Source organism: Sceloporus occidentalis, unplaced genomic scaffold (assembly GCF_023333645.1).
Source record: "Sceloporus occidentalis isolate IW3139 unplaced genomic scaffold, rSceOcc1.0.p SCAF_9, whole genome shotgun sequence".
Classification (NCBI taxonomy): domain Eukaryota; kingdom Metazoa; phylum Chordata; class Lepidosauria; order Squamata; family Phrynosomatidae; genus Sceloporus; species Sceloporus occidentalis.
In genome coordinates, this window is record NW_028316989.1 from 31,893,236 (window position 1) to 31,916,400 (window position 23,165).

The 23,165-nt window shown below is 40.4% G+C and overlaps 2 protein-coding genes across 5 annotated transcripts in view; one reads left to right on the plus strand and one right to left on the minus strand.

The window, feature by feature from the left end:
- TMEM266 (transmembrane protein 266) overlaps nucleotides 1-23,165 on the minus strand; it is a 101,881-nt gene that overhangs the window by 47,281 nt on the left and 31,435 nt on the right. For 3 of the 4 annotated variants that reach the window (XM_089538542.1, XM_089538545.1, XM_089538543.1), the window contains exons 2-3: nucleotides 21,632-21,816; nucleotides 5,272-5,460 (exon numbers count right to left, since the gene is read on the minus strand). In XM_089538542.1, the coding sequence (XP_089394668.1) occupies nucleotides 5,272-5,460; nucleotides 21,632-21,666 (224 nt within the window). In that variant the 5' untranslated portion in view covers nucleotides 21,667-21,816. Of the gene's footprint in view, nucleotides 1-5,271; nucleotides 5,461-12,074; nucleotides 12,173-21,631; nucleotides 21,817-23,165 lie in introns of all 4 variants that reach the window. The other variant, XM_089538546.1, reaches the window with a different exon arrangement.
- NRG4 (neuregulin 4) overlaps nucleotides 17,470-23,165 on the plus strand; it is an 84,257-nt gene continuing 78,561 nt past the window's right edge. Inside the window, exons 1-2 of the mRNA XM_089538548.1 lie at nucleotides 17,470-17,669; nucleotides 17,948-18,066. The gene's annotated coding sequence lies outside the window, so the exon portion shown is untranslated. The remainder of the gene's footprint in view (nucleotides 17,670-17,947; nucleotides 18,067-23,165) is intronic.

A 23,165-nucleotide genomic window follows, 5' to 3' on the forward strand; every position in this document is an offset into this window, starting at 1 on the left:
TATATGAAAACCAAAACAGGATGAAAAGGCAAAAGCAGATAAGCCTGTCTCACCAGCTACAACCAGCATGTTTTTAAAAAGCACAGATCTGTAAGTTTGGCCACCAAAATGGAATTCCTAAGCAAAGTGCATGCTAATGAAAGAAAAAGGTCATCCCTGGATGCATTTTGGAAGAACCAGCGAGTGGTCTTCAGAAAGTTCAAAACACTCATGCAAGGCTGATTATTGTATATATTTGACTGTAAGTCAACCTCATGTATAAGTCGAGGGCAGGTTTGGGGGACAAAATTATGTATTTTGATATGACTCATGGATAAGTCGAGAGTAAAATGTAGGGGCATATAACAAAGGATGCAAAGGATGAAGCAAAGGAAAACAGTGCCAGAAAACGTACAGAATTCCTGCAGGCATAATTGTTTGCACTCATACGAAAGGCTTCAAGGATGAGAGAATATAAAGGGAGTGTGCATGCTTCCAAAACAGATGACACTCTTGCCTTTCACCAATTCCTTGTTTATATAAGAATTAAAGTACAGTACTATACTTAAACTGACCCATGGATAAGTCGACTCAGGTTTTTGGAGTCAATTTTTTGTCTAAAATTTCTAGACGTATACATGAGTATATATACAGTATTTAATTTCACATGTCTGTCTTGTTCATTTTGAAAGGGGAAAAAAATCTACATGGTTGGGTCACATTGCAAGCTTCTATTGGGTTGTCCATCTACCATGCAGTCAATAAACCTTAAAAATGGTCTTTTAAAATGTGTGGTGTCAAGGAGCCTTAAAAGAGCTGGACTTGTTCAACTGACACATTTCCAAATGATGACTTGGAAAGGAAGGTATTGCATGACCCAACTCAGAAATGACATGGGCAAACTTTCTAGGGCTTTATCATGTTCCAAGACTAAATACAGATCCTCCAGTCCCTTTCCAACTCTATACTCAAATTTAATACTATTAAAACATAGCTGCGAGGAAGAAGAAAGGCAGCGCCAGGAGGAACACAGCGTTCTGATCTAAAAACATTTCTTACTGACTCACAAAGTATGAATCTAAAGACCATTTATTTTAAAAGGCAACAAAGAGACATAGGAACTTTGTTGTTGCCGTTGTTTTAAAATAGATGGCCAATGTACAAAGTGGTTTTTCAAACCGTTTATTACAGGCTAGATGACAAAGAAAGACCGTAAAAATAGAACCAATTTTATAAGAACTTCAAACCAACTGTTAAGCAAACAATAGTGGTTTTATTTTTTAATTTCACATATTGGGCTGGGCCTACAGATATGAACTAGTCTGCCTGTACACTCTGCTCTTTCTCTGGTTTTGCAATGTTTTACAGTGCTGCTTTTATGTATATCTTGTACATCACACTGCACAAGCTTTTCTTGGAAAGAAAGTTGATGTACTCAAAATATAAATATGAACTAGAATTTTATTGTCAGGAAGTATCAGAGCCAAAACACAATACCGGATGTGACTTTCCAATGAACTTTGCCTTCTAGTGTAAATGATTATTTAAGCAACACCAAAGAATTGAGAATCGGTCGCACGTTACACATTTAGGCAAGGCTTATATATAGTGGTCCCTTGATATCAGTGAGCTTCCCTTCCACAGACTGGAGTGTCCGCAGATCACCATGTCCCATATTTTCCAATAACTGCAGGTGCAGTTGAGCACATATCACTGTGTATTGGATAATATGGGATTTGAGCTTTCACGTTTTCCTCTCCATGGGGAGGCAACTGAACCCCTATGAATGGGAAGGACCTGTTGCAATTCTCTCCCCATTCTTGAATGATAATGATTACTACTACTATCACCATTGTTGTTGTTGTTGCTATTTCTATCCTGTTTTTCTGCCACTCACTGATTTTAAAATCAGCTTATAATCAGTATTATATAACACATACACAATAAGACAGAAACCAAAAATTACAAACAAAGACATTAAAACTCAGCGCTTTATAAATAAAGGTTAATAATAATAATAATAATAATAAACTATTACACGCTAAGAAGCTATTGCTCCACCTAGGCAGTGGCATCACCAAGAGAGAGCAGGGGATGCAGATAGCACTAGGTGTCACCCAGTGAGGTGGTACACCTGGTGGGACTGACATGGTTGCCAGGCGAGTGAGAAAGGCTGCCACATCACCTTCTCGCTTGGCCAGCAGCCACAGCAATCCTTTATCTTTGGGCTTTGGCATGGCTATAGCCACGGCAGACCTGAAACGCAGTCTGCCCACCCTGCACCGGGTGACACCATTCCCCAGTGCATCACTGCACCTAGGTATGTTCTATCCAGCAGTCTTCCTAGAGAGAAGTGCAACAGACTGCCATGCCCCCTGAAGGTTTGTTTCAGGTCTGCAGTGGCTACAGCCATGCCAAAGCCCAAATGGAAGGGCTGCAGGACAAGCAAGAAAGGGATACAATGCCCATTTACACTCAGCCAGCAACTGTGCCAGTCTCACCAGGTGTACCACCCTTCTGGATAACACCCCTTTCAGAGATATCATCCGGTGCACCCTGCACCTCTTGCTCCCCCTTGGTGATGCCACTGCCTAGGTGGAGAAACTGTAGATAAATGAGACAACAGACAAAAGGGACAGTCATTTACAACCTGACTATTTAAGAGACGCCTATACGGCAATCCTACATTGGTTTGGTTCTGCTTATCCATTCAGAGACAGGCTTTCAAACAGGAAAGCAGAAAGATTCCTTAAGCCAAGGTTGAGTAGAGGGGCAGTGACCGCAACAGCTCTAGATGGACATGAATCTAACTTTCAAACTAGTTGTAAACAAAACATACAGCATCAGTGAACCATACAAATGGAAAATATGCCTCAGAATAGGACCAAAGATTGAAGCATCCACATCAACAGAATGCTGGAGGGAAGAAAAGTTATAAATGCTGAAGTACTGGAAGTGAAAGATGGGGCTTGCTTATACAATGGGCCTTTGGTATCTGCTGGGGTTTGGTTCCAGGACACTCTGTGGATGCCAAAATCCGTGGATGCTCAAGTCCCATTAAATACAGTGGGGTAGTAAAATGGTGTCCTTTCTATAAAACGACAAAATCAAGGTTTGCTTTTTGGAATTTATATATATTTTAAAATATTTTGAAGTCATAGGTGCTTGAATCCATGGATAAAAAGTCTGCGGATACAAAGGGCTGGCTATATTCAAGTGCTTGTAGGGCAGGGATGGGTGTACTGTGGCTTTGTGACTACACTGTGGCTCTGGACCCCACCTTTGTGGTCCCTGAATCCCCAAAGTCACCCAAAGATGCTTTGCCTCCCATTTTTTAATTTTGGTGCCATTTTCAGGCATTTTCTGTGTTACATTGTGCAGAAAGCTCCTACCCCAAAGGTGCAAAAGGATGGGAAAATACCCCCAAACCAACTCTCACAAGCAACCCAGAACCCTATACCCAGAACTTCAATACTATCTTTTCCCTCTGTAAATGTCCCCACAAAAAATTGCAACCCATGGAAGGCACCTGGGGAGAAAATTGATTCCTGCCCCTGCACAAGAGCCCACCTGTGTTCTGGGTAAACTTCCACAAACGTGAATTGGGAAGCAAGAGCTATATGGTGGAAATGAAAAATCAGAGGACAATTTTAAAAGAGAGAGAGAGAGAGCCAGAGAGAAAGTCATTGAGTTCTGACTACATCCTGTACACAAATACTAAGTATTTTCAAATAGGTTTTCCATTCTTCCTATCAAACTTTGCTGCATTATACTGAGTCAGAACATTTATCTATCTAGACTTGTTTACTCTGACTTGAATTTTGGCCCCAGCCCCTATAAGTTGACATCCTTTAACTAAAGATGCCAGAGACCAACTCTAGTACCTTCTGCTTGCAAAATAATGTTGCTTGGTCTAACCAGAGAGGCTCATCTGGCATGAAAAATAATGCATTTCAGACAAAAGGCAAAGACCTTTAATATTTTCCTGGGTGTTTTCCAAAGTTATTAAGGTCCCTTTTAATTTTAGCACCAACATTCACTGCTGTCAACTGGTTTCCATTTTATAATTTATTTTATGATTTATTGTCAACTACTCCAGAAAATTTTATTTTGTTGGTTGTTGTTGGTGGTGGTGCCTTCAAGTCATTTCTGACTTATGTAAACAACCTTAGGCGACCCTAAGGTGAATCTATCACAAGATTTTCCTAGCAAGGTTTGTTTAGAGGAGGTTTGTCATTGCCTCCCCATGAGGCTGAGAAAGTATGACTTGCCCAAGGTCACCCAGTGGGCTTCATAGCTGAGCTGAGATTCAAACCCTGGTCTCCAGAGCTGTAGTCCAAGGCTCAATCCACCATGGCATGCTGGCTGTCAGAAAATTTTATAAGGTGTCATAAATAAATATGTACATGCATAAGCTCATTTATGGCCTGAGACAGACAAGCCAAAAAGGGCGTGCTGCCACCAATACTAGGGTTCAGGAGCACGCATTAATCACACGCTCCCGAAACCTAACGTGTTACAGTAGCAGCATCATGGTGGCATCCCATCCACATGGGCACCGTCATCCTTATGTAAGGGATGTGCAACGTATACACATCACTGCGCATTGCTTACGTCACCGGCGTGCCAATGGCGCACTCATAATGTGAGTCATGTGCCGTAAAAAGAAACCGGTGTTTCTGAGTTCTTTTTACTCCTGAGGGATGCCGTGCGATTTGGCTGCTGTGGCGTCCCTCCGGAGTTAAAATGGACGCCTCCAGCCCACCGTTTTTGAGCGGTCTGTCTTGGGCATATATCGTTTATGCCCCATCTTTGAACAGTTTGCTATTCTTATGAATCAAAGCAACTACCTGTATTTCATTTATTGGCGAAACAGCATTCCATTCAATGTCCTTGCACTCTTGGCACTGTTTTTTTTATCACGCACACAAAGAGTTGTATAGAATCATTGTTCTATACATTCAAGGTGGGAACAAGATCAGGACAGAAGACTGAAACAGTTTTTAAAAATCTACCCTGGGGACAAGTTCACTTGGGAAGCAGAAATTAATAGGCTGCAAAGTCCCAGAAACCAGCTAAGGAGAAATGACATCAGATGTCACCTGCACTTGATGTCAGCGGTTTTGCAAAACTTCAGAAAAACAGCAGAGCTGACTTGATCAATCAGACAGTTTACCTTTTTCAGTATGTACATACTAGGCGATCCTATTTTAAATACTGGTTGAAAGCCACCTTCATCTCATGGAGGAGGCAGAAGGAAAAAAGTGTTGAAATAAAACGTTTTGCACTTACCCTTCTCTTTGGTACTCCTCGTCCAAATTTGACAAGAGCTGGGAACCTGCTACAGACAGATCTAGTGCAGCTAGTGGCAAATCCCGATAAGCAAAATTAACAAGCTGTACAGGGGCTATGCTTTTGGTCTCTTCTTCTACTTGTTGGGATATTATTTCAACTTCTGACACTCCGCCTTCTATAGGAGGCCTAACAAATAAAGTCGACAACAGTGGGAAACAAAAAAATACAGAATCAGCAAGAAATGGAAAACCATCCTCGGCAAGCATCAACATTTTCATTTACAGAACAAGTCAAGATACCCAAGTAACATTTGTAATATAGCACAGAGAAGCTAATTTAAACATGGCTATCTGCCCATCTTTATGTCCAGAAAGTGTGTCTACCTGTACCATTAAAAAATAAAATAAAAAGCAGGAGGGGAAATTTTTATCTAAGATGAGGGGCTGAAGTCTCTGCCTGAAAATATTCCCTTGACTGAAATTGCTCTCATAAGTCAATCCAGCTAGTTTGCATCTCTGTGGTGATGCACGAAGTATTTTAGACCATTGCCGTTCATGGAATGCGTATGGAGTAATCTGTATATTTGAACAACTGACTTTCACCTTGATCTAGTGAGTCATAGAAATAATTCTGGCAGGCATCACATGTCCGCCGAACCTGTTCAGAGCAAGCGTTCACACCAACATGCTATTGCTACTCGCAGATACCATTGGACTATAATTGTCACTATTTCTCAACACTGTTGATGGTGGTTAGCACAGATGGGATATGCAGTCCAACAACATCTGCAAGGTCTGTATCATTGCCATCTTTTCTAATGGTCAACAAAAGGGCCAAAGAAGCTCAAATAAGAGAAAAGTTTGCACATCATGTTCCAGAAGGGATGGGATAGATTTCCCACTGAATGAGCAAAACTCTTTTTCCAGTTAGATGGCGGTTATAAGATCTTTTTATAAAAGGTCAAATTTGATGCAAATAGGAGATGTATGACACAATAGCCTGTGTCCTTTTCATTACTTTGAAGTAGTTTGGGGATGGAAAGGAGAGCAGTAGCTTTGTGTGGTTTTAATTCAAGAGGAAAGACTTCTCTCCTTTTGAATTAAAACCACACAAATATACCATTAGGTGTGATGAAAGAGAGTATCCCCCCAACAGTACTTGTTTTGTATATGTTGGTGGGTTTTTCGGGCTATGTGGCCATGTTCTAGAAGAGTTTATTCCTGACGTTTCACTAGCATCTGTGGCTGGCATCTTCAGAGAATGCTGGCATGGAAGATGCCAGCCAGAAGTGCTGGCAAAACATAAGGAATAAACTCTTAACATGGCCATATAGCCCGACAAACCCACAAAAATCTATGGATGCCGGCCATGAAAGCCTTCGATTTCACAGTACTTGTTTTCTTTCTTTCTGCCTCTGAGAGCAGTTTTTGGGATTGGCGATTTAAAATTTCCCTTCCCTCTCCCCAGAAATGCTGCTTTTAAACAATATAATACGAGTGATGATGGGACATTGAGTCACAGATCTCCCGCAACACTTCCATTTTAGACTTGGTAAGACAGGAAGGCTTGTTAAACTTTCAAAATAATTACTATACTGTTGAGGGGTTTTCCAGAAAGACACTGTTCATGATTGGAAAGGCATATTCGCTTCCTTAGGGAAGCAGCGGCAAAAAAGGCTTCACATTCAACTTTATGATTCGGCCGCAGCCACTGCACTGACTTCCCTCTGAAGCAGGTGATCAAAAACTCTCTAATGATTTAAGTGACCTGGATAATCATCTGCGTAATATTAATAGCTCAGATTTAACACAAGGGCCCAAATTATGCAAGAACCTCCCCGCCCTCTGAAGCATTTGAAAGGGTTTGGAACAGATCCGAGAAAATGGAAATGGAAAAAAGCAGAGCAAAGGTTTTTAAAACATCCTTGGTATTTCTATACTACAAGGGAAAAGAGAACAACACTTAGATCATATGAGGAAAGCAGATGAGAAATTCTAAAGGCAGTTAATATACAGCTAAGAGTGATCTGAAGCAACCTAGCTAGCGACGCTATGATCTGTCATATTTTTGACAAACCAACCTGCAGCTCAGCTAACATGTGAAGTTGGGCTTTTTTGTACTAGTTTGAAATGGACTTATTTTTATTTCCTCAATGATAAACAGTGCAACACTTGAGCCCAACAAAAATTATTCTACACCAAACAGACAAGGTGATTTTGTGTTCATTTTTATCAAATCTCCCTGGGGTAGTTAAGAGATGCCAAAGATCAGTGGAAGGATTGCTTCCACGAATTAGCCTCATAGCCATCTACAAAACCCAATTGGTTATTCCTGGTTTTGTGTGCCTTCAGGTAGATTCTGACTCGTGGCGACCAGGATTTTCTTGGCAAGATTTGTTCAGGAGATGGTTGCCTTTGACTCCCTCTGAGGCTGAGAGAGTGTGACTTGCCTGAGGTCATCCAGTGAGTTTCCATGGCTGAGCAAGGATCTCAACTCGGGTCTCCAGAGTTGTAGTCCAATGCTAAAACCACTATGCTGGCTCTCACAAAACTAAATTTAATTTACGTTATCTTTAGCTGGGAAACTTCCTAATCTGTTACATTAATTGACCATTACATTCGGAAATAAATCTGAGCATACGATATGTTACTTCAACCGACAATGTTGCCCTTTAGTGGCTCAATTTATTGTTTGCTTGATTAAAATTGGCTCTTTTTCTATTTTTAGTTGCTTTCCCCAAAAGGAAGCTGGCAGTTTCCAAATTCCTTAAATCATGATACTCAGAATGATGGTCTGCAGAATAGTGCTGGTCCATGAGCCATGAACTCTTAGCCTACGGCAAGTTTTCAGGAAGGAAAGTTTCCAGGTCTGAATATAGCACCAATCCCTGGCACATTGGAGGGGAAAGTATTACTCAGATTACTCAAGAAGCCCTGCCTTTAGACTGCAAACTCCACAATTCAATTGCAAGGTGGAAAAGGTAAGATCTGAAATCCAAAACATCAGAAAAGTTGGGAAAGGCTACTCTAAAGCATGGTATCAAATAAGCTATTGGTTATGGTTTATCTGTATCGTTCTTCTTTCTTTCCCATTATCCCTGGTTAAAATGTGCTATTATCTCACCTATCAAACAACCTGGCTTGTTTATCTGGACTAGAGTAGGTTAATAAGGAATTAAGGGCTAAATCCAATTACTGGTCCCAGGTCAAGAAGACCCAAAGCAATGACTGGGACCTGGGAAGTCAATACTAATGTGTGACCCATGGGTTCAACAGGTCTAGCCTAGCTGGGACTAGCAAATGCATTTAGCCCAATGTTTTCCCTCTAGCAGTACAAGATTCAAGTGCTCCATGCTCTGCTAGATTTCTACATGCAGCGAGGTTTTGCATTTGGGGAGAAGCAGCATTAAAACAGGTCTATTTCCACACGAAATTTCAAGGGGTATCGTCTCTAGAAAAGCATTGCAATCTGACTTTTCTACATGAATAAACCAGGGTTGAGGATGCTGAATAAAGCATGACTGGAAGAAAAGCTTATAGAAATATGGACTTTATGCAGCAAACTAGTGAAGTTGTATTTGGACTTCTCCATTGGACTAAGACTCAATTCCCTGCTCAACGAAACGGAACAACTCTGAGGACCAGGGTTCAAATCCCCACTCAGCCATAAAAGCCACTGGGTGACCTTGGGCAAATCACACTCTCTCAGCCTCAGAGGAAGGTAAATACAAATCCCCCCTGAACAAATTTTGCCAAGAAAACCTTATGATCGGGTAACTCGGACGTGTCTTGAAGGCATGCAAAAAGAAGCAATAATTATTTAGTGAACTTTTTGAAGCAATTCTCTCCCATTATTCTAGGGAAAATGCTTGCCAGGCTAGACTTATTTTGGCCTAGAGTTTAATATACCACTCATTAGGAAATACAAATCAGTTTGTTTGTAGTTTAATTTGGAAACAGCAACTGCTGATCCTACTATGACAATAAAAATTGTCAGTAATAAGTAAAATACTTTCCTGAAATGAAAATGATCCAGTGAGCAAAGGGCTTGGAATTCAAGTGCAATGCTTACTCCCCTTCCCAAGCTGATCTATTTTACTTATGATGCAGCTTTGTAAAGGATCAATCGAATGGATACAGGGAGTGTGGGCCACAGTCCTACTTTTTTATTCTTCCTCCTCCTTTTTTCCTCAAACCATGCCTTAATAAGCTGCTATACAGATGAATAATCTCCTTGTTATCCAAGTCCATAAGGGCACATCTGTCTCTTCACCCTTTCTGCCTTCTTCACAATCCAGCTGTGTGGACTTGGTCTAAACTAGTACTTCTCAAGCTATCTTCTATATGGGACCAACATTCCTAACCCCCAGCAATGTGCCAGAGACCATATTTGTGCTATGTATTTTATCATAGTTGCTTAATTTTCTAGAAACTATGTCAATATGCAACCACTATTTTGAGCAGCACTATTGTAAACTACACAGGAGTATCCCAGTTATTCTTCATCCTGGAGAGAAGTGACCAGTGGGGTGCCATGAGTTTCTGTCCTGAGCCCAGTGCTATTCAACATCTGTATCAATGACTTGGATGAAAGAATAGAGAACATGCTTATCAAATTTGCAGATGACACCAAATTAAGAGCAGCAGCTAATACCCCAGAAGAGAAGATCAAAATTCAAAATGACCTTAATAGCTCAGAAAGTTGGGCCAAAGCTAACAAAATTAATTTCAACATGGAGAAATGTAAGGTATTGCACATAGGGCTGAAAAATTAAATGCATATATATATGATGGGGGACACCTGGCTTAATGATACTATGTGTGAACGGGATCTAGGAATCATAGTAGGCTACAAATTGAGCATGTGTCAATAGTTTGATGCAGCAGCTAAAAAGGCCAATGCGATTCTAGGCTGTATCAATAGAAGTATAGTGTCTAGATCAAGGGAAGAAATAGTCCCACTCTATTCTGCTTTGGTCAGGCCCCACCTGGAATCCTGTGTCCAGTTCTGGGCACTACAATTTAAAAAGGACATTGAGAAACTGGATCGTGTCCCAAGGAGGGCAACTAAAATGGTGAAGGATCTGGAAACCATGTCTTATGAAGAAAGACTCAGGGAGCTGGGGATGTTTAGCCTGGAGAAGACAAGGTTAAGAGGTGATATGATAGCTCTGTTTAAATATTTGATAGGATGTCATGTTGAGGAGGGAGCGAGTCTGTTTTCTGCTGCTCCAGAGACTAGGACCTGGAGCAATGGATGCAAGCTCCAGGAAAAGAGATTCCAGCTCAACATTAGGAAGAACTTCCTGACAGTAAGGGCTGTTCAACAGTGGAACATATTCCCTTTAAACAGAAGCTGGATGGCCATTTGTCAGGGATGCTTTGATTTAGATTTCCTGCATGGCAGGGGGTTGGACTGGATGGCCCTTCTGGTCTCCTCCAACTCTATGATTGTATGAGTTATATGATCCATGGCATTCTATTTCTATTCTTCCTTCTTGCAGCAAACCCACAGCAAACAATCACAGAGCAGACTGATCTACTTAACCTTACCTCCAGCCATACATTAAAGATGTGGATCTGATTGCAATGTTTTTGATCTACCTTACATTGGACACTGACTGCAATGACATTTAGACCTTGTTGGGCTTACAGTTAATTATGCAGATGAATGAATAATTAATTCATTTGTTCCAAGCCTGGAGCAGAATGTGAGGACAACAGACCCCTTCTACTGTTTCCCAACATTCTTGGAGAAAGCATATACTGTCCTTGCCATGTTTAATACCCACGGAAAAACAGCCATATATTCCATTCCATATCACATATTTTTCTTGTACATTTGAATCCTTATGTTTGCATTCTAGTCTCTGTGCATGAGTCCAAAATGTGATGCAAAGGTGAATATAATCTAGTAGAACTTGCACTTTACTTTGAGCACTTGTAAAACCTGAAATAGGATTTTTCAATGACAAACAATACAATAAATTTAGTTTCAGGCTTACATGGGTTTTGTTTACATGGATTTTGTTTTTCAGTGTCTCACCTGGCACACCTATGTAAACTATAATTCAGTCAAGAAAGGACCACAGCTGAACTGCAGATCCCGTGCTTAACACACAAAAACAAGGGCACAAGTTCTATCTCTGGCAATTCTAGATAAAAGGAAGCATCAGTCAGACTAGACAATATTGAGCCATCATAGTATTGTGCATTGGTTCCCAATCTTTAGTCCTCCAGATGTTTGGACTCTAGCTCCCAGGTTGGTCAAGCTGACTTGGGTTTTTGGGAGTTGAAGTCCAAAATACCTGGAGGACCAAAGTTTGGGAAACATTGGTGTAGTGGTTCGAGTGTTGGACTATGAATCTGGAGACAAGGGTTCGAATTCCCACTTGGCCATGGAAACCCACTGGGTGACTTTAGGCAAGTCACACTCAGCTTCAGAGGCAAGAAAGGGAAATCCGCTTCTGAAAAAATCTTGTGAAGAAAATCCTATGACAGCTTTGCCTTAGGGTTGCCGTCATTCAAAAAAGACTTGAAGGCACACAACAAACAACAACAACAAGGCACCCTTTATATTGCAGTGCCTAGGAACCACATTTGGCAATTTCAGTCCACTGTTTAAAATGATCCTCTGTGGATCTCCAGCTGGAAAGCTTGTGCTTACTTCTACAGCTATGCAAAGAAAGGCAAACCTCATAAAAAGCCGATCAATCCAGTAAGGTAGCTTAGAGACGAGAATTTCCCATGTAGTCTGTAAACAAACAAATTCTACAACAGCTTTCTCATGTTAGTACTTACTGGGGATTGGTCATGTTGGAAGAAGCAACCAAGGCAGCACCTGTCTAGCTATATCCAGCTCTTCGGCCGTGAACGGCTAGCATTACAAAAGGAGTTTTCTTTAAAGAAAGAAGAAAGCATAAAACAAAATAGTATGGAACTCAGTGGCAAAGCCTCACATTACACCACAAACAATGAATGCAAGGAGAACCAACTGTATCAAGACCAGAATAATTCCACATTTATGGCTCAGCTGGAGGTTTGTGTGTACGACTGTTTTTGTTGTTTCTTCTTGCATGCATATCCCTTCATACCCTATGGATGATCATACTTAGGGTGAAGAGGTTCCCATGCTGAATGGGGGAATGGAGCAAGGAGAAGAATGCTTAGTGGTGTTTCTCTTGACACTGCCTATGTCAGCAAAGGCTAGTTTAATCCTTCTTCCTGCTCAGAATGATGTAAGACATGACTAGATCCTCTGAACTAGTCATTAATCATCTTTCTCCTAAAGGACTGCTTCCAGCAAAACCATGAGAAGGACCTGTGCCAATTCAGGACAAGGATAGCTTTCCATATTTTTTTTATTAAAATGTAGACAGTAATATGGAATACTTTTTGCTGGATCTTCTTTTTTTGCCAGAATGAATCTTTCATTTATAGGAAAAAGAGAAAGGTTGATGATAAGCTGGCCTGGTTTGAGAGTGTCTGTTATTGAATACACTCATCTTTATCCACCCATCCCTTCTATTGCTCCATTGCAATATTGCAGGAGGTCAGAAAGATTCAGGAGAATCCACTGACTTAACAGACATAGCATTCACAGTCTGTAGAATAAGTACACAGAGAGATCTTGTAGCCCCTTTGAGACTAACTGAAAGAAATTGACAGCAAAAGCTTTCGTAGACTTGAGTCTACTTTCTCAGATAAATTGAGGAAGTAGACCTAAGTCTATGAAAGTTCATGGTGCCAATTTTTTTTCTTTCAGTTAGTCTCAAAGATCTTGCTACAGTACCTACAGATATAAAAGCAGTCACCTAAAAATAAAAACAATACAATGGGTCATTCCCACTCATGGTGATTTGGTCCCAGACACTCCCTCCCATGGATGGGAAAAAACATGGACGGTCATAGCCCATATTATTCAGTGCATGGTGACATGCACACATCCACATGCCATTGAATAATATGGAGCATACTTATCTGTAGGAGGTTGAAGTCATGGATTGCTAGCCTGTTAATGCAGCAGGCCCACTGTATATAATAGCATAAAGCTATCTTTAGTGGATTCAAAAGTGGAAAAATAGAAAGGTCTTGGAGCCAAAATGAATCGAAATCAGGTGCCAGATGAGCCTCTGAAGACAGCATTCCAAAATTGAGATGTTTGTGTGTGATACCACTGAGTGGGTCCTTTCCTCTATCACATCCACTGGTGTTCAGATGACATTCAAAGGAGAGTCTCATTTGAAAGCGTTAGAATATGATAGGTATGTGCACATAAAGAGAAAGAAGTTCTTTAGCATCTTGCCAGCTGAAATCTCTCACTTTAAGCCTAGCAATAAACTGAGATCCAGTGTCATTGTGGAAGGAAGAGAATACAGACTAAGTGTCCTTTATTCCAAATGCATGGGGCCAGAAGTGTTTTGGATTTTGGAATATTTGCATACATAGCATCAGATATTCTGAGGATGGGACCCAAGTCTAAACATGAATTTCATTTATGTTTCATATACACACCTAAAGGTAATTTTATATACTATTTTTAAATAATTGTGTGCATGACACAAAGGCCTGTTACAGACTGCCAAAATAAAGCTGCTTCAGGTCTCTTTGAAGGTACGCTATTTAAATGATGCATGGGTCCTAAGAGTCCAGAGGTCGCGCCAAAGCCACACTCCATTCCTAAGCACTGGAGGGCAGCTTTGGTGCAGCTGTCGGATTCTTAGGATGTATGCATCATTTAAACAGCATACCTCCAAAGAGACCCGAAGCAGCTTTATTTTGGCAGTCTGTAAGAGGCCAAAGTTTGTGTATAGTGAACCATCATAAAGAAAAGATGTCACTATTTCAGCCACCCATTTGAGCAATTTGGGGGCATTTTGGATTTCAGGTTTTCGATACTCAGTCTGTATGACATTCATTAATGTGACCTTCCAACTGCCTGCTTTGAGTTGGTATAGTTCTCTTGGCCCTTTGGGGAGTCAAAATAAAGTCAGCCCTTCTTATCCACAGATTTTTCTTTTTATCCATGGATTCAAGCATCCACAGCCTGAAAATACTTTTTAAATTTATGCATTTCAAATAGCAAACCGTGATTTTGCCATTTTAGACAAGGAACACCATTTTACTATGCAATTGTATTTCGTGGGACTTGAGCATCTATGGATTTTGCTATCCATTGGAGTGGGGGCCCTGGAACCAAACCCCATCGGATACCAAGAACCCCTACATTTAGTGACAGAGAGGAATAGAGGTGTTTTTAAACAGAAAAAACAATGAATACGGTATTTCCTCCTACCCTCCCTCCCTCCCTGTTTTTTCATTCTGAAACACATATATCCTACCACAGCAGATTGGGACAAATTTGTCTAGATATTTATCAACCATTGTTCAAACACTCCAGACACAACAAACACATATGAGAGATCAAGAAATATATGGACATGCCATAGAAACCACCATATAAGGACAAGCCATGGAAACAAAATCAAGAAATTGAAATGAAAGTTTTGCAACTCTTTCTAAATTCCAGCAAGGATGTCTACATTCACATTTCATCACTCCAAGATTCAGAATCCACTGCCATAAAAGTCCTGCTTCTAGCTGCCATCACTGTTCCTTACTGTAAGGGCAGAATAAACAGTGGCAGTAGCCCAGGTCTCACAATGTTGAAATATTTATCTGTATCTATTTCTCAATATCCAGGTCTATTTATCTGTTTATCAACAGCTATTCATCAATATCCAGGTCTCACAATGTTTAGACATATATCAATGTTTAGATATTTATCAACATCTATTTATCAATATCAGGTCCATTTATCTATTTATCAATATCTATTCATCAATATCCAGGTCTCACAATGTTTAGACATTTATCAATGTTTATATATTTATCAACATCTATTTATCAATATCAGGTCTATTTATCTATTTATCAATAACCAGGTCTCAGTGTTTAGATATTTATCAGTATCTATTTTTTAATATCCTGAGCTTTTTATCTATTTATCAACATCAGGTCTAGTTAGCTATTTATCAATATCCAGGTCTCACAATGTTTAGATATCTATCAATGTTTATCAATGTTTATCAATGTTTAGATATTTATCAATATCTATTTTTAATATCCAGGGCTTTGTATCTATTTATTAATATCTGTTTATCAATATCCAGGTCTCACGATGTTTAGATATTCATCAACCGCTCTTCAAACACTCAAGACCCACAAGACTTATATGACAAAACAACAAATATAGGGACAAGCCATTGAAACCATCATATATGGACAAGCCATGGAAACAAAATCAAGAAATTGAAATGAACGTTTTGCAACTCTTTTTACAGCGAGGATGTCGATATTCACATTTCATCACTCCCGAGATTCAGAATCCACTGCCATAAAGGTCCTGCTTCTAGCTGTCATCACTGTTACTTGTCACAAGGACAAAGTAAATAGTGGCAGTAGCCCAGGTCTCACAATGGGAGCTGTTTGCCAACACTGACTTTGTCTGACGGATGGTTTGACACAGTCCTTGACCACAGCTTCACGGATCTTCAGACCTATGAACTGGACATGTACTGGACTGTTTACGAGAATTCGGGTGAACTGAGCCTGGCCTGACTGGAAAACAATCAATACGGATCAAAGAGACAGCGGGAATGAATTTAGAGCAGGTTATTTTAGAGGCCATCTAGGAGAAATGTTTCAGGTGGTGGATGGGAATAGCCATGTTCGCCTGTTGCACAACAGATCTCATGACACCTTAAAAGCTAACAAGTTTTATTCAAAGCTACAGCCGTGTTCGTCTGCAGAATAAGTATATAGAGAGATCTTGTAGCACCTTTGAAACTAAGGGAAAGAAAGAGGTTGGCAGCATGAGCTTTTGTAGACTTAAATCTAGTTCCTCAGATGCAAAAGCTTATGCCAAATGAAACTTGCTTGACTTTCAAAGTGTCATTTTGGGGGATAATCAAGAATGTTTAATGGGATAGTTTTTTAATTCAATATATAAAACAAGTTTAAATTTTCATTTAATATCATTGCCATTTTATTCTTGCATTTTATCACTACAGTGCACCATTTGAAGTTATTCTCCCTGGTAATAGACCCAAACTCTGCTCTTCTGGATCTTTAGGTTACAGCTCCCTTTCGAAATCTAACAACTTCATGGATACCTAGTTTAAATCCACTTGCTCCTCCTAATACAAAACAGAAGCATTTATTTCCCTGCACAAAAAACACAAGTGGTCATGAACTGCACTCCACAACAGCAACCTGCAGTGTATTTTTTCCAGAGTCTTTCCTCCCCAAAATAAACACATGCCTCTGCTACATGTTACAGGGTTCATTTTTGCAGGTTACATTTCTAACCTGTGCTAAGTAAAACTGATTTATAAAAGTTATGTTTTCAAATTCTAGTGCTCAGGTTACTATGGTCCAAAACGTACTGCAGAAATAATCCAGTTTGAGACCGCTTTAACTGCCCTGGCTCAATGCTAGGGAATTTTGGTAACTGTAGCTTTGTGAGACATTTAGCCTTCACTGTCAGACAGCTCTGGTGCCACAATAATGCCCAGGCTTTCCTAGCACTGAGCCAGGGCAGTTGAAGCGGTCTCAAACTGGATTATTTCTGCAGCATGTTTTGGACCTACATCTCAAGTATGTGGGAATATACATTCCACTACAGAGGTATAGTACCCATCCAAAAGTGAGTAGAATTGGCCTTCCACATCCATGGTGTTATTTTAAATCCATGGATTCAAGCATCCACGACTTGAAAATATTAAATATATCTATCAATTCCAAAAAGTAAATCTTGATTTTATATAGGGGACACCATTTTACTATGCCATTGTATTTAATGGGACTTGAGCATTCACATATTTTGGCACCCGAGGGGTCCTAGAACCAAACCGCAGTGGATACCAAGGACCCAATGCACACAGGTGAAATAAACATATGAAGACCCCTTGTGATACGAATGGCCAAGTCTCACAGGCACTGATTGCACAAAAGATACGCCTAAACCAGGAGGGTATGCTTATTCAAATATATGTGTCTAGACCGAGACAACAGGTGCTTCAAGTCCAAGCAGCACAAAGGAGTGATGCCAGATTTATTCTCATGCCCTGCAGCTGCTCACACATGTAAAGAGAGAGCATTGTCATTCCCAGACACAAAAAGCACAGTGAGAGAGGAACCGCTCTCTAAACTTGCTCTGACAAACTACATCAAAGGCACAGAGTCCAAACGCTCTTAGGTGAAAGGGCAGAGATAGTGACCAAAAAAAGAGCCCGGTTTGAGAAGTGCGGAAACCAAGCAGGAAAGGGTGAAGAGAAGCAAAGATTCCCAGGTATTCGAAAGGCACCTCTTTGCTCAGTGGACAAAATAATAAAGGTAAGTAATTTGCAAACTAGTCAATGCATTTCAAAAGATGATCTCATGCTTGTGTGAAACAGCGACGGAAGTTCCCCAATGGCAGCTGATGGAGGTTCAACGACCAGATGTGGGTTTTATTAGGCTGCCCTTATCTTGTGTTTGCACTCTTTAGGAGTGCAAGGCTGGGGAAAATGCAGCTATCTCCCTGACAATGGAAAGGGGAGGGACGTGGGACAGAAGCCACCATCAGGATCTCCCTGAGTAAGATCCTAAGCAGCTAATATTTTCTTCTGTAGAGTCTTCTTCACTATGTGGCCCCGTCGGCACCTTGTCCAGAAAGGAATGTTTTGACCTCCTGAACACTCCAGTGGGATTCTCCACCTCTGTCCCAAGAGGCACAACATCACCAACCTGTGTAAGTACAAACAGTATTCATATTACGGTTCTGGATATGCTGCACAGTGCACAGAGTGCAGTTGATCAGAGAATATGAGCTTAATGGATCTCATATTCAACAAGAGTGGTATTTTTTAAAGAAAAGAAAAAAAGAGCACTATAATGAGAAGCAAAACAGCCCTTTATTTCTTACACTTGTCTCATTTGCACATCATTCTGTGCTCAAACACGCCGCAGTGAATGTACCCAGAACCCTTGTGGTTCTCTTCTGTTGTTTAAAAGATGCCTTGCTGGAATCAAGGTTGCACTCCAGTCTGTGGAAAAGTCCTGTGGGGTTGGGATGGTAGTTATAACAACTCACTGGAGACTAAGGCACTGTGTGATGCAACGGCCGGGGTAAGTGTGTGCCGTCCGGCCGAAATGCAAACACCGTCGTCTTCTTTTTTTGGAAAGAACTTTGGAATGTTGGAACTGTGTGGATGTGCTAGCCCTGTGCGTAACAAAAGTTCCAGAATGCTTTCTTGTATCCTGCTGCTTACCAAGCGCAAGAAGAATTTCAATGACATAATCTCATTCCATCTGCACGCATCAATAGAAACAAATTTAGTGAGAACGGAGGTGGGTGGGTGGGCTGGGAAACATGTATTTTAAACACAGTGGCCTAACGTTTGCCAATATACATCTTCCTCTCCAAACTGAGCTCTTTGTATGTCAGGAGGCTGATGGTGTGCATGCATTTATTCTTATTTTATGTGTGTGTGTGTGTATGGGGAGAATATTTTATTTTATCCCTTTCTTGTGGCAGCATGGTTTATGATAAACGTATTTCTCTTGCATTGCATTCTGGGGCTTTTTTGCTACATACTAGACATTAAGAGGGTTGTGGGGCTTTGTAAGGGTTGCATTTTAGCAACATAACAAAACAATGGCACAGTAAAGGAAAAAAGTGGCATTGTTATGTTGTGTAGTGTAGTGTGGAAGGCTCCCTACATAAGCTTGAATATGCAGAATATGCGGTTAGTTATAGATAGGTTGAGGGAGGTTATGAACTTCTACAACCTTCACTAGCTGAAGGTTCACTTCTGAGCACAGTTCAAAGTAATGAATATTATACACTTGTCCTTCCACATTCGCTGGGGTTAGCAGTACAGGACTTCCATGAAATTGAAAAAACAGCAAATAAATCAACAGTACTTTTTTAATCCCAGAGAACAATTGTCTAGGAATTTCTAGGTCCTCCAGCAGAATTCTGTGGTCAACATCTGCCAGAATTTGACCACAGAATCATGTTGCAAGACCTGCAAATGTCTAGAGAAGTGTTTTCTCTAGGAATCTTTAGGTTCTCCAGTGCAACTCTATGGTCAACCTCCAACAAAATTTCACTGAATGACATAGAGATTCCTAAAGAGAACCTATTAATCAAATCTGTGAATAATCAAATCCTCAGAAGTCAAAGCCGCAAATGTGGAGAGCTGAGTGTACTTCTAAATCTTGAATTAATTTAAGGCACAGAATATGTTCTGGGCTGTGCTCATGTACACAGTCTCACTACACTTAGTTGTAGATGGTCCTCCTATATATGTGTGTTACAGCTGAGATGCTGTGGGTGGGAACTTGGGTAACTTCTAAGTCAGTGCTTCTCAGGCTGCCTGATGGGTGAGGCTGGCAAGGTATTTTTCTTCTCAGTGTACTTGTGAATGGCTCCGTATTTATGCCCATTGGCTACAAAAGTTCTTTTCTTTCCTGGAAATTCACCAAGAACCAGAAGCCAATGGACTTGGGACTGGCACTAGACCAGGAACGAGAACTTTGAGTAGCACTGCTTTTCGTGGCAAAACGTAAGATGAGGAACTCATTGCTCTTAGGTATTTTATTTCATACATGTCTTCTGGTGACATGGTTTATGATAAATGTATTTCTTTTGCATGGCTTTTACTACATACTAGGCTGCAATGAACACTCTCTATTAATAGGGTAGAGCTGTACAAATCCAGTGATTAGTAAACTATTTTGTTAAAATGCATAAAGTTCTTCTCGGATAATTGCCAAAGTGGTATATAATTAAAAGGAAAGTATAATAAAGCCAACAGAGTAACAATCTTAAAAGAGACAATAATACAGAACAGAAAGACAGTTGAGACAAACACAAAGAAAACTTAATTCAGGGGATACAGAAAAGTTAATCCACTTTTAAATAGCCAATACAAATATATGTAAAAGTCTACAAGAGAAGGGAAAGTCTGCAAGAGAAAGGAAAGGCATTACAACTGGCTATTTAAAAGAAAGAGAGCACTTCTTCCTCAAATGTGACCTATACAAAACTACAGATGGGGTTTCTGATTAAATTGTACCATTCAGGGCCTCCAAGATACAGTTGCAATCTTCAGGCTAAGGTCTACTTCAAACAGTAATGCAAGGACAGATCCTTGCATTTCTAACCACAGGTTGGTGGGAAACCACTTGCTTTTCTATGAAGAAAAACAGCTTTGCAAACATGCCATCTGGGAGCTAGTACTGGTTTTTAGGAGTACATTTTCAGTCAGCCCAAATACACCAATATCAAAGAAGCCTGAGCTGCTGTGAAGGTACAGAAGCCAGCTCTTGCAACCTTTGTGATGTGGCCCTAGATCAGGAGTAAGTACCATGGGGGATTTGACCTTCTGGTCATTTCCAGGTTTTTGTTCTAATGCTTTGGACTTTTTGAAAGTTTATGCAACTCCTGGTGTGTTCCAGGAGCTGAAAATTCAGCTCCTGGACCTGGCCTAAACTGTTGCCAACTGCAGAAATAATGCAGCTTGACACTGCTTTAGCTGCCATGGTTCCATTCTATGGAATTGTGGGATCTGTAGGTCTTTAGCAAATGCCAGAACTTCATAGTATTGAGCCATGGCAGTTAAAGCAGTGCCAAACTGCATTACTTCTGCATTATAGATGCAGCCCTACTTTATCCATCTTTGTTCTAGGTATCTTCCACATAACAGAGACCTTGTCTATCCCCCCTGTAGCTAGATCCTTTTGACACTAGAAATGCTAGAAAATGAACCTGAGGCCTCCACATAAAAAGGAGATGCTTCACCACAATCCCAGCACCCTCCTCTATGTAAAATACACTGGAATAAATACTATGTAGGTTAGTGTGTAAATATCTTAAACTGAAAGCTAAGTAAAGGAGAGGAATATCCCCATGTTCTTTCAACTGTTGGAGACATCTGCAACCCAAAAAGCCTCCAAGACCTAAAGATGGATCCTTAAGAAGATGGTATCAGAAAGTATGAGAAATCAGGGCTCACCCCACTTCAGAATTCTGAACTGAAATCTGAGCTAGCAAATTCATTCTATAAAATGTTTTGCCATGAAGAAGTGCTTCTATGAAGTGTTTCACAGAAGTTCCTTCACTTTTCCTTTGAGTACCATGACCATTTGCTAGAAAGGTCAGAAACAAGGTAGTGAAAAGGGCCATTAAAATATAGTGGCTAACCTAAACCACATCTCTAGGAAATGGCCAAAAGAACTCTTAAAAAGCAAATCCCAGTGTTGCTGGTCCCAGTAAACCCAACTGCATTAAGGCATATAGATCACCCTACCTTTGCACCATAGTGAGAATCTCGGCTTCAGGCATCTCAGCCAATGCTGCAGAGAGATTCCATTAGTTGTAGGATACATCTGCCATCTATTATTTAAAGTGGAACACTCATGAAGTCCATTACGCCTTTGCGAAGTTCCATGATGCTATTTTAATTTCCTAGAGCAGTCGGGATTCAATTCACACCTGGAAGCAGAAGAGAAAACACCATTTAGAATAGCAACCGTGCAACCTCTGAACATGATATGAAGTGTTCATGCAAGTTTAGGGACCCTTAGCATTCATTTTCCAACTCCATGTGTCCACAGCAAATACCTTAGGATTTATTTAGTCTCCATCCAACCAGGATAGGAAAGCTATCCCAACAAAGCATTCTGCATTGTCACCTCTTGAGGAAAGCATTAGTGAAGTAAGAAATGACCTTTTGTAGGAGTGAATAATATTTGGAAGAAGTTCTTGATCTTTATACCCGGAGCTGTTCTGTCCCTAAATGCATCCCTCTATTTTAACTGAAAGAAAGAGACAGATGCTTTTAGATTAAGACAGAAAAAGTATGAATTTTGTCACTGCTGAAGTGTGGAAGTAACTTGAGTGGCTATTTGCAACTGTCCAAAACTATATCACAATCTTTGCTCCAAAACACACTGCAGAAATAATCCAGTTTGACACCACTTTAACTGCCCCGGCTCAATTCTAGAGAATTGTGGGAGATGTAGTTTTCTGAGGCATTTAGCCTTCTTTGTCCAAGATAGCTGTGGTGCCACAATAAACTACAGTTCCTAGAGCTCCCTAGCATTGAGCCAGGGCAGTTAAGAGTGGTCTCAAACAGGATTGTTTCTGCAGTGTGTTTTGGACCTTTATCTTGTACCCAGAAGAGTTTCTTCTTCATGTCAGAAGCCTACTCATTCCCGCCCTTTCCAACTACTCTTAACATCTATACAAGCAATCCCATTATTCTTAAATTCTCTGTTCTTCAATAAGCTCTATCTCTGTCCAGCATCCCTTTAAGATTTCAGATAGGGTTTGACATCTATAACCCTAATAAGACAGAAGTAGGCTGAGATGTCTTTGGCTACAGATGTCATTAACAGAACTACAAAGAAAGGAGATTTGACAAAACACACCACAGAATTAATGTGACAAGATACTGGAACAAATAAAGCAGGGAAATGTTTGGCTAAGAATTTGAATGTAGTGATTTCCCAATGAGGAGAAAACCCTGCAGAGGAAGCTATGCTGGCACCCAATAAATAATATAGGATTGACTCCAGAGTAAAATATAATTGACTCATAGAACAAATCATACTAAATGAAATCAATGAAATATACATTAGTCATCCTGTTGAGTGTATCATTGATTGATCGACTGATTGCTTAGGGTCATTGCTTCTGTTAGCTCTGTTCCTTATATGCCTATTTTCTGTATACAGGGCAATTTTATCATGGAAGATCAATGAAACATGCCATCCTATCTGCATTCTAAAATGGTGCAACCCATTGCAATGTACCATGTGCATTAGTGGAACATGCGAGAA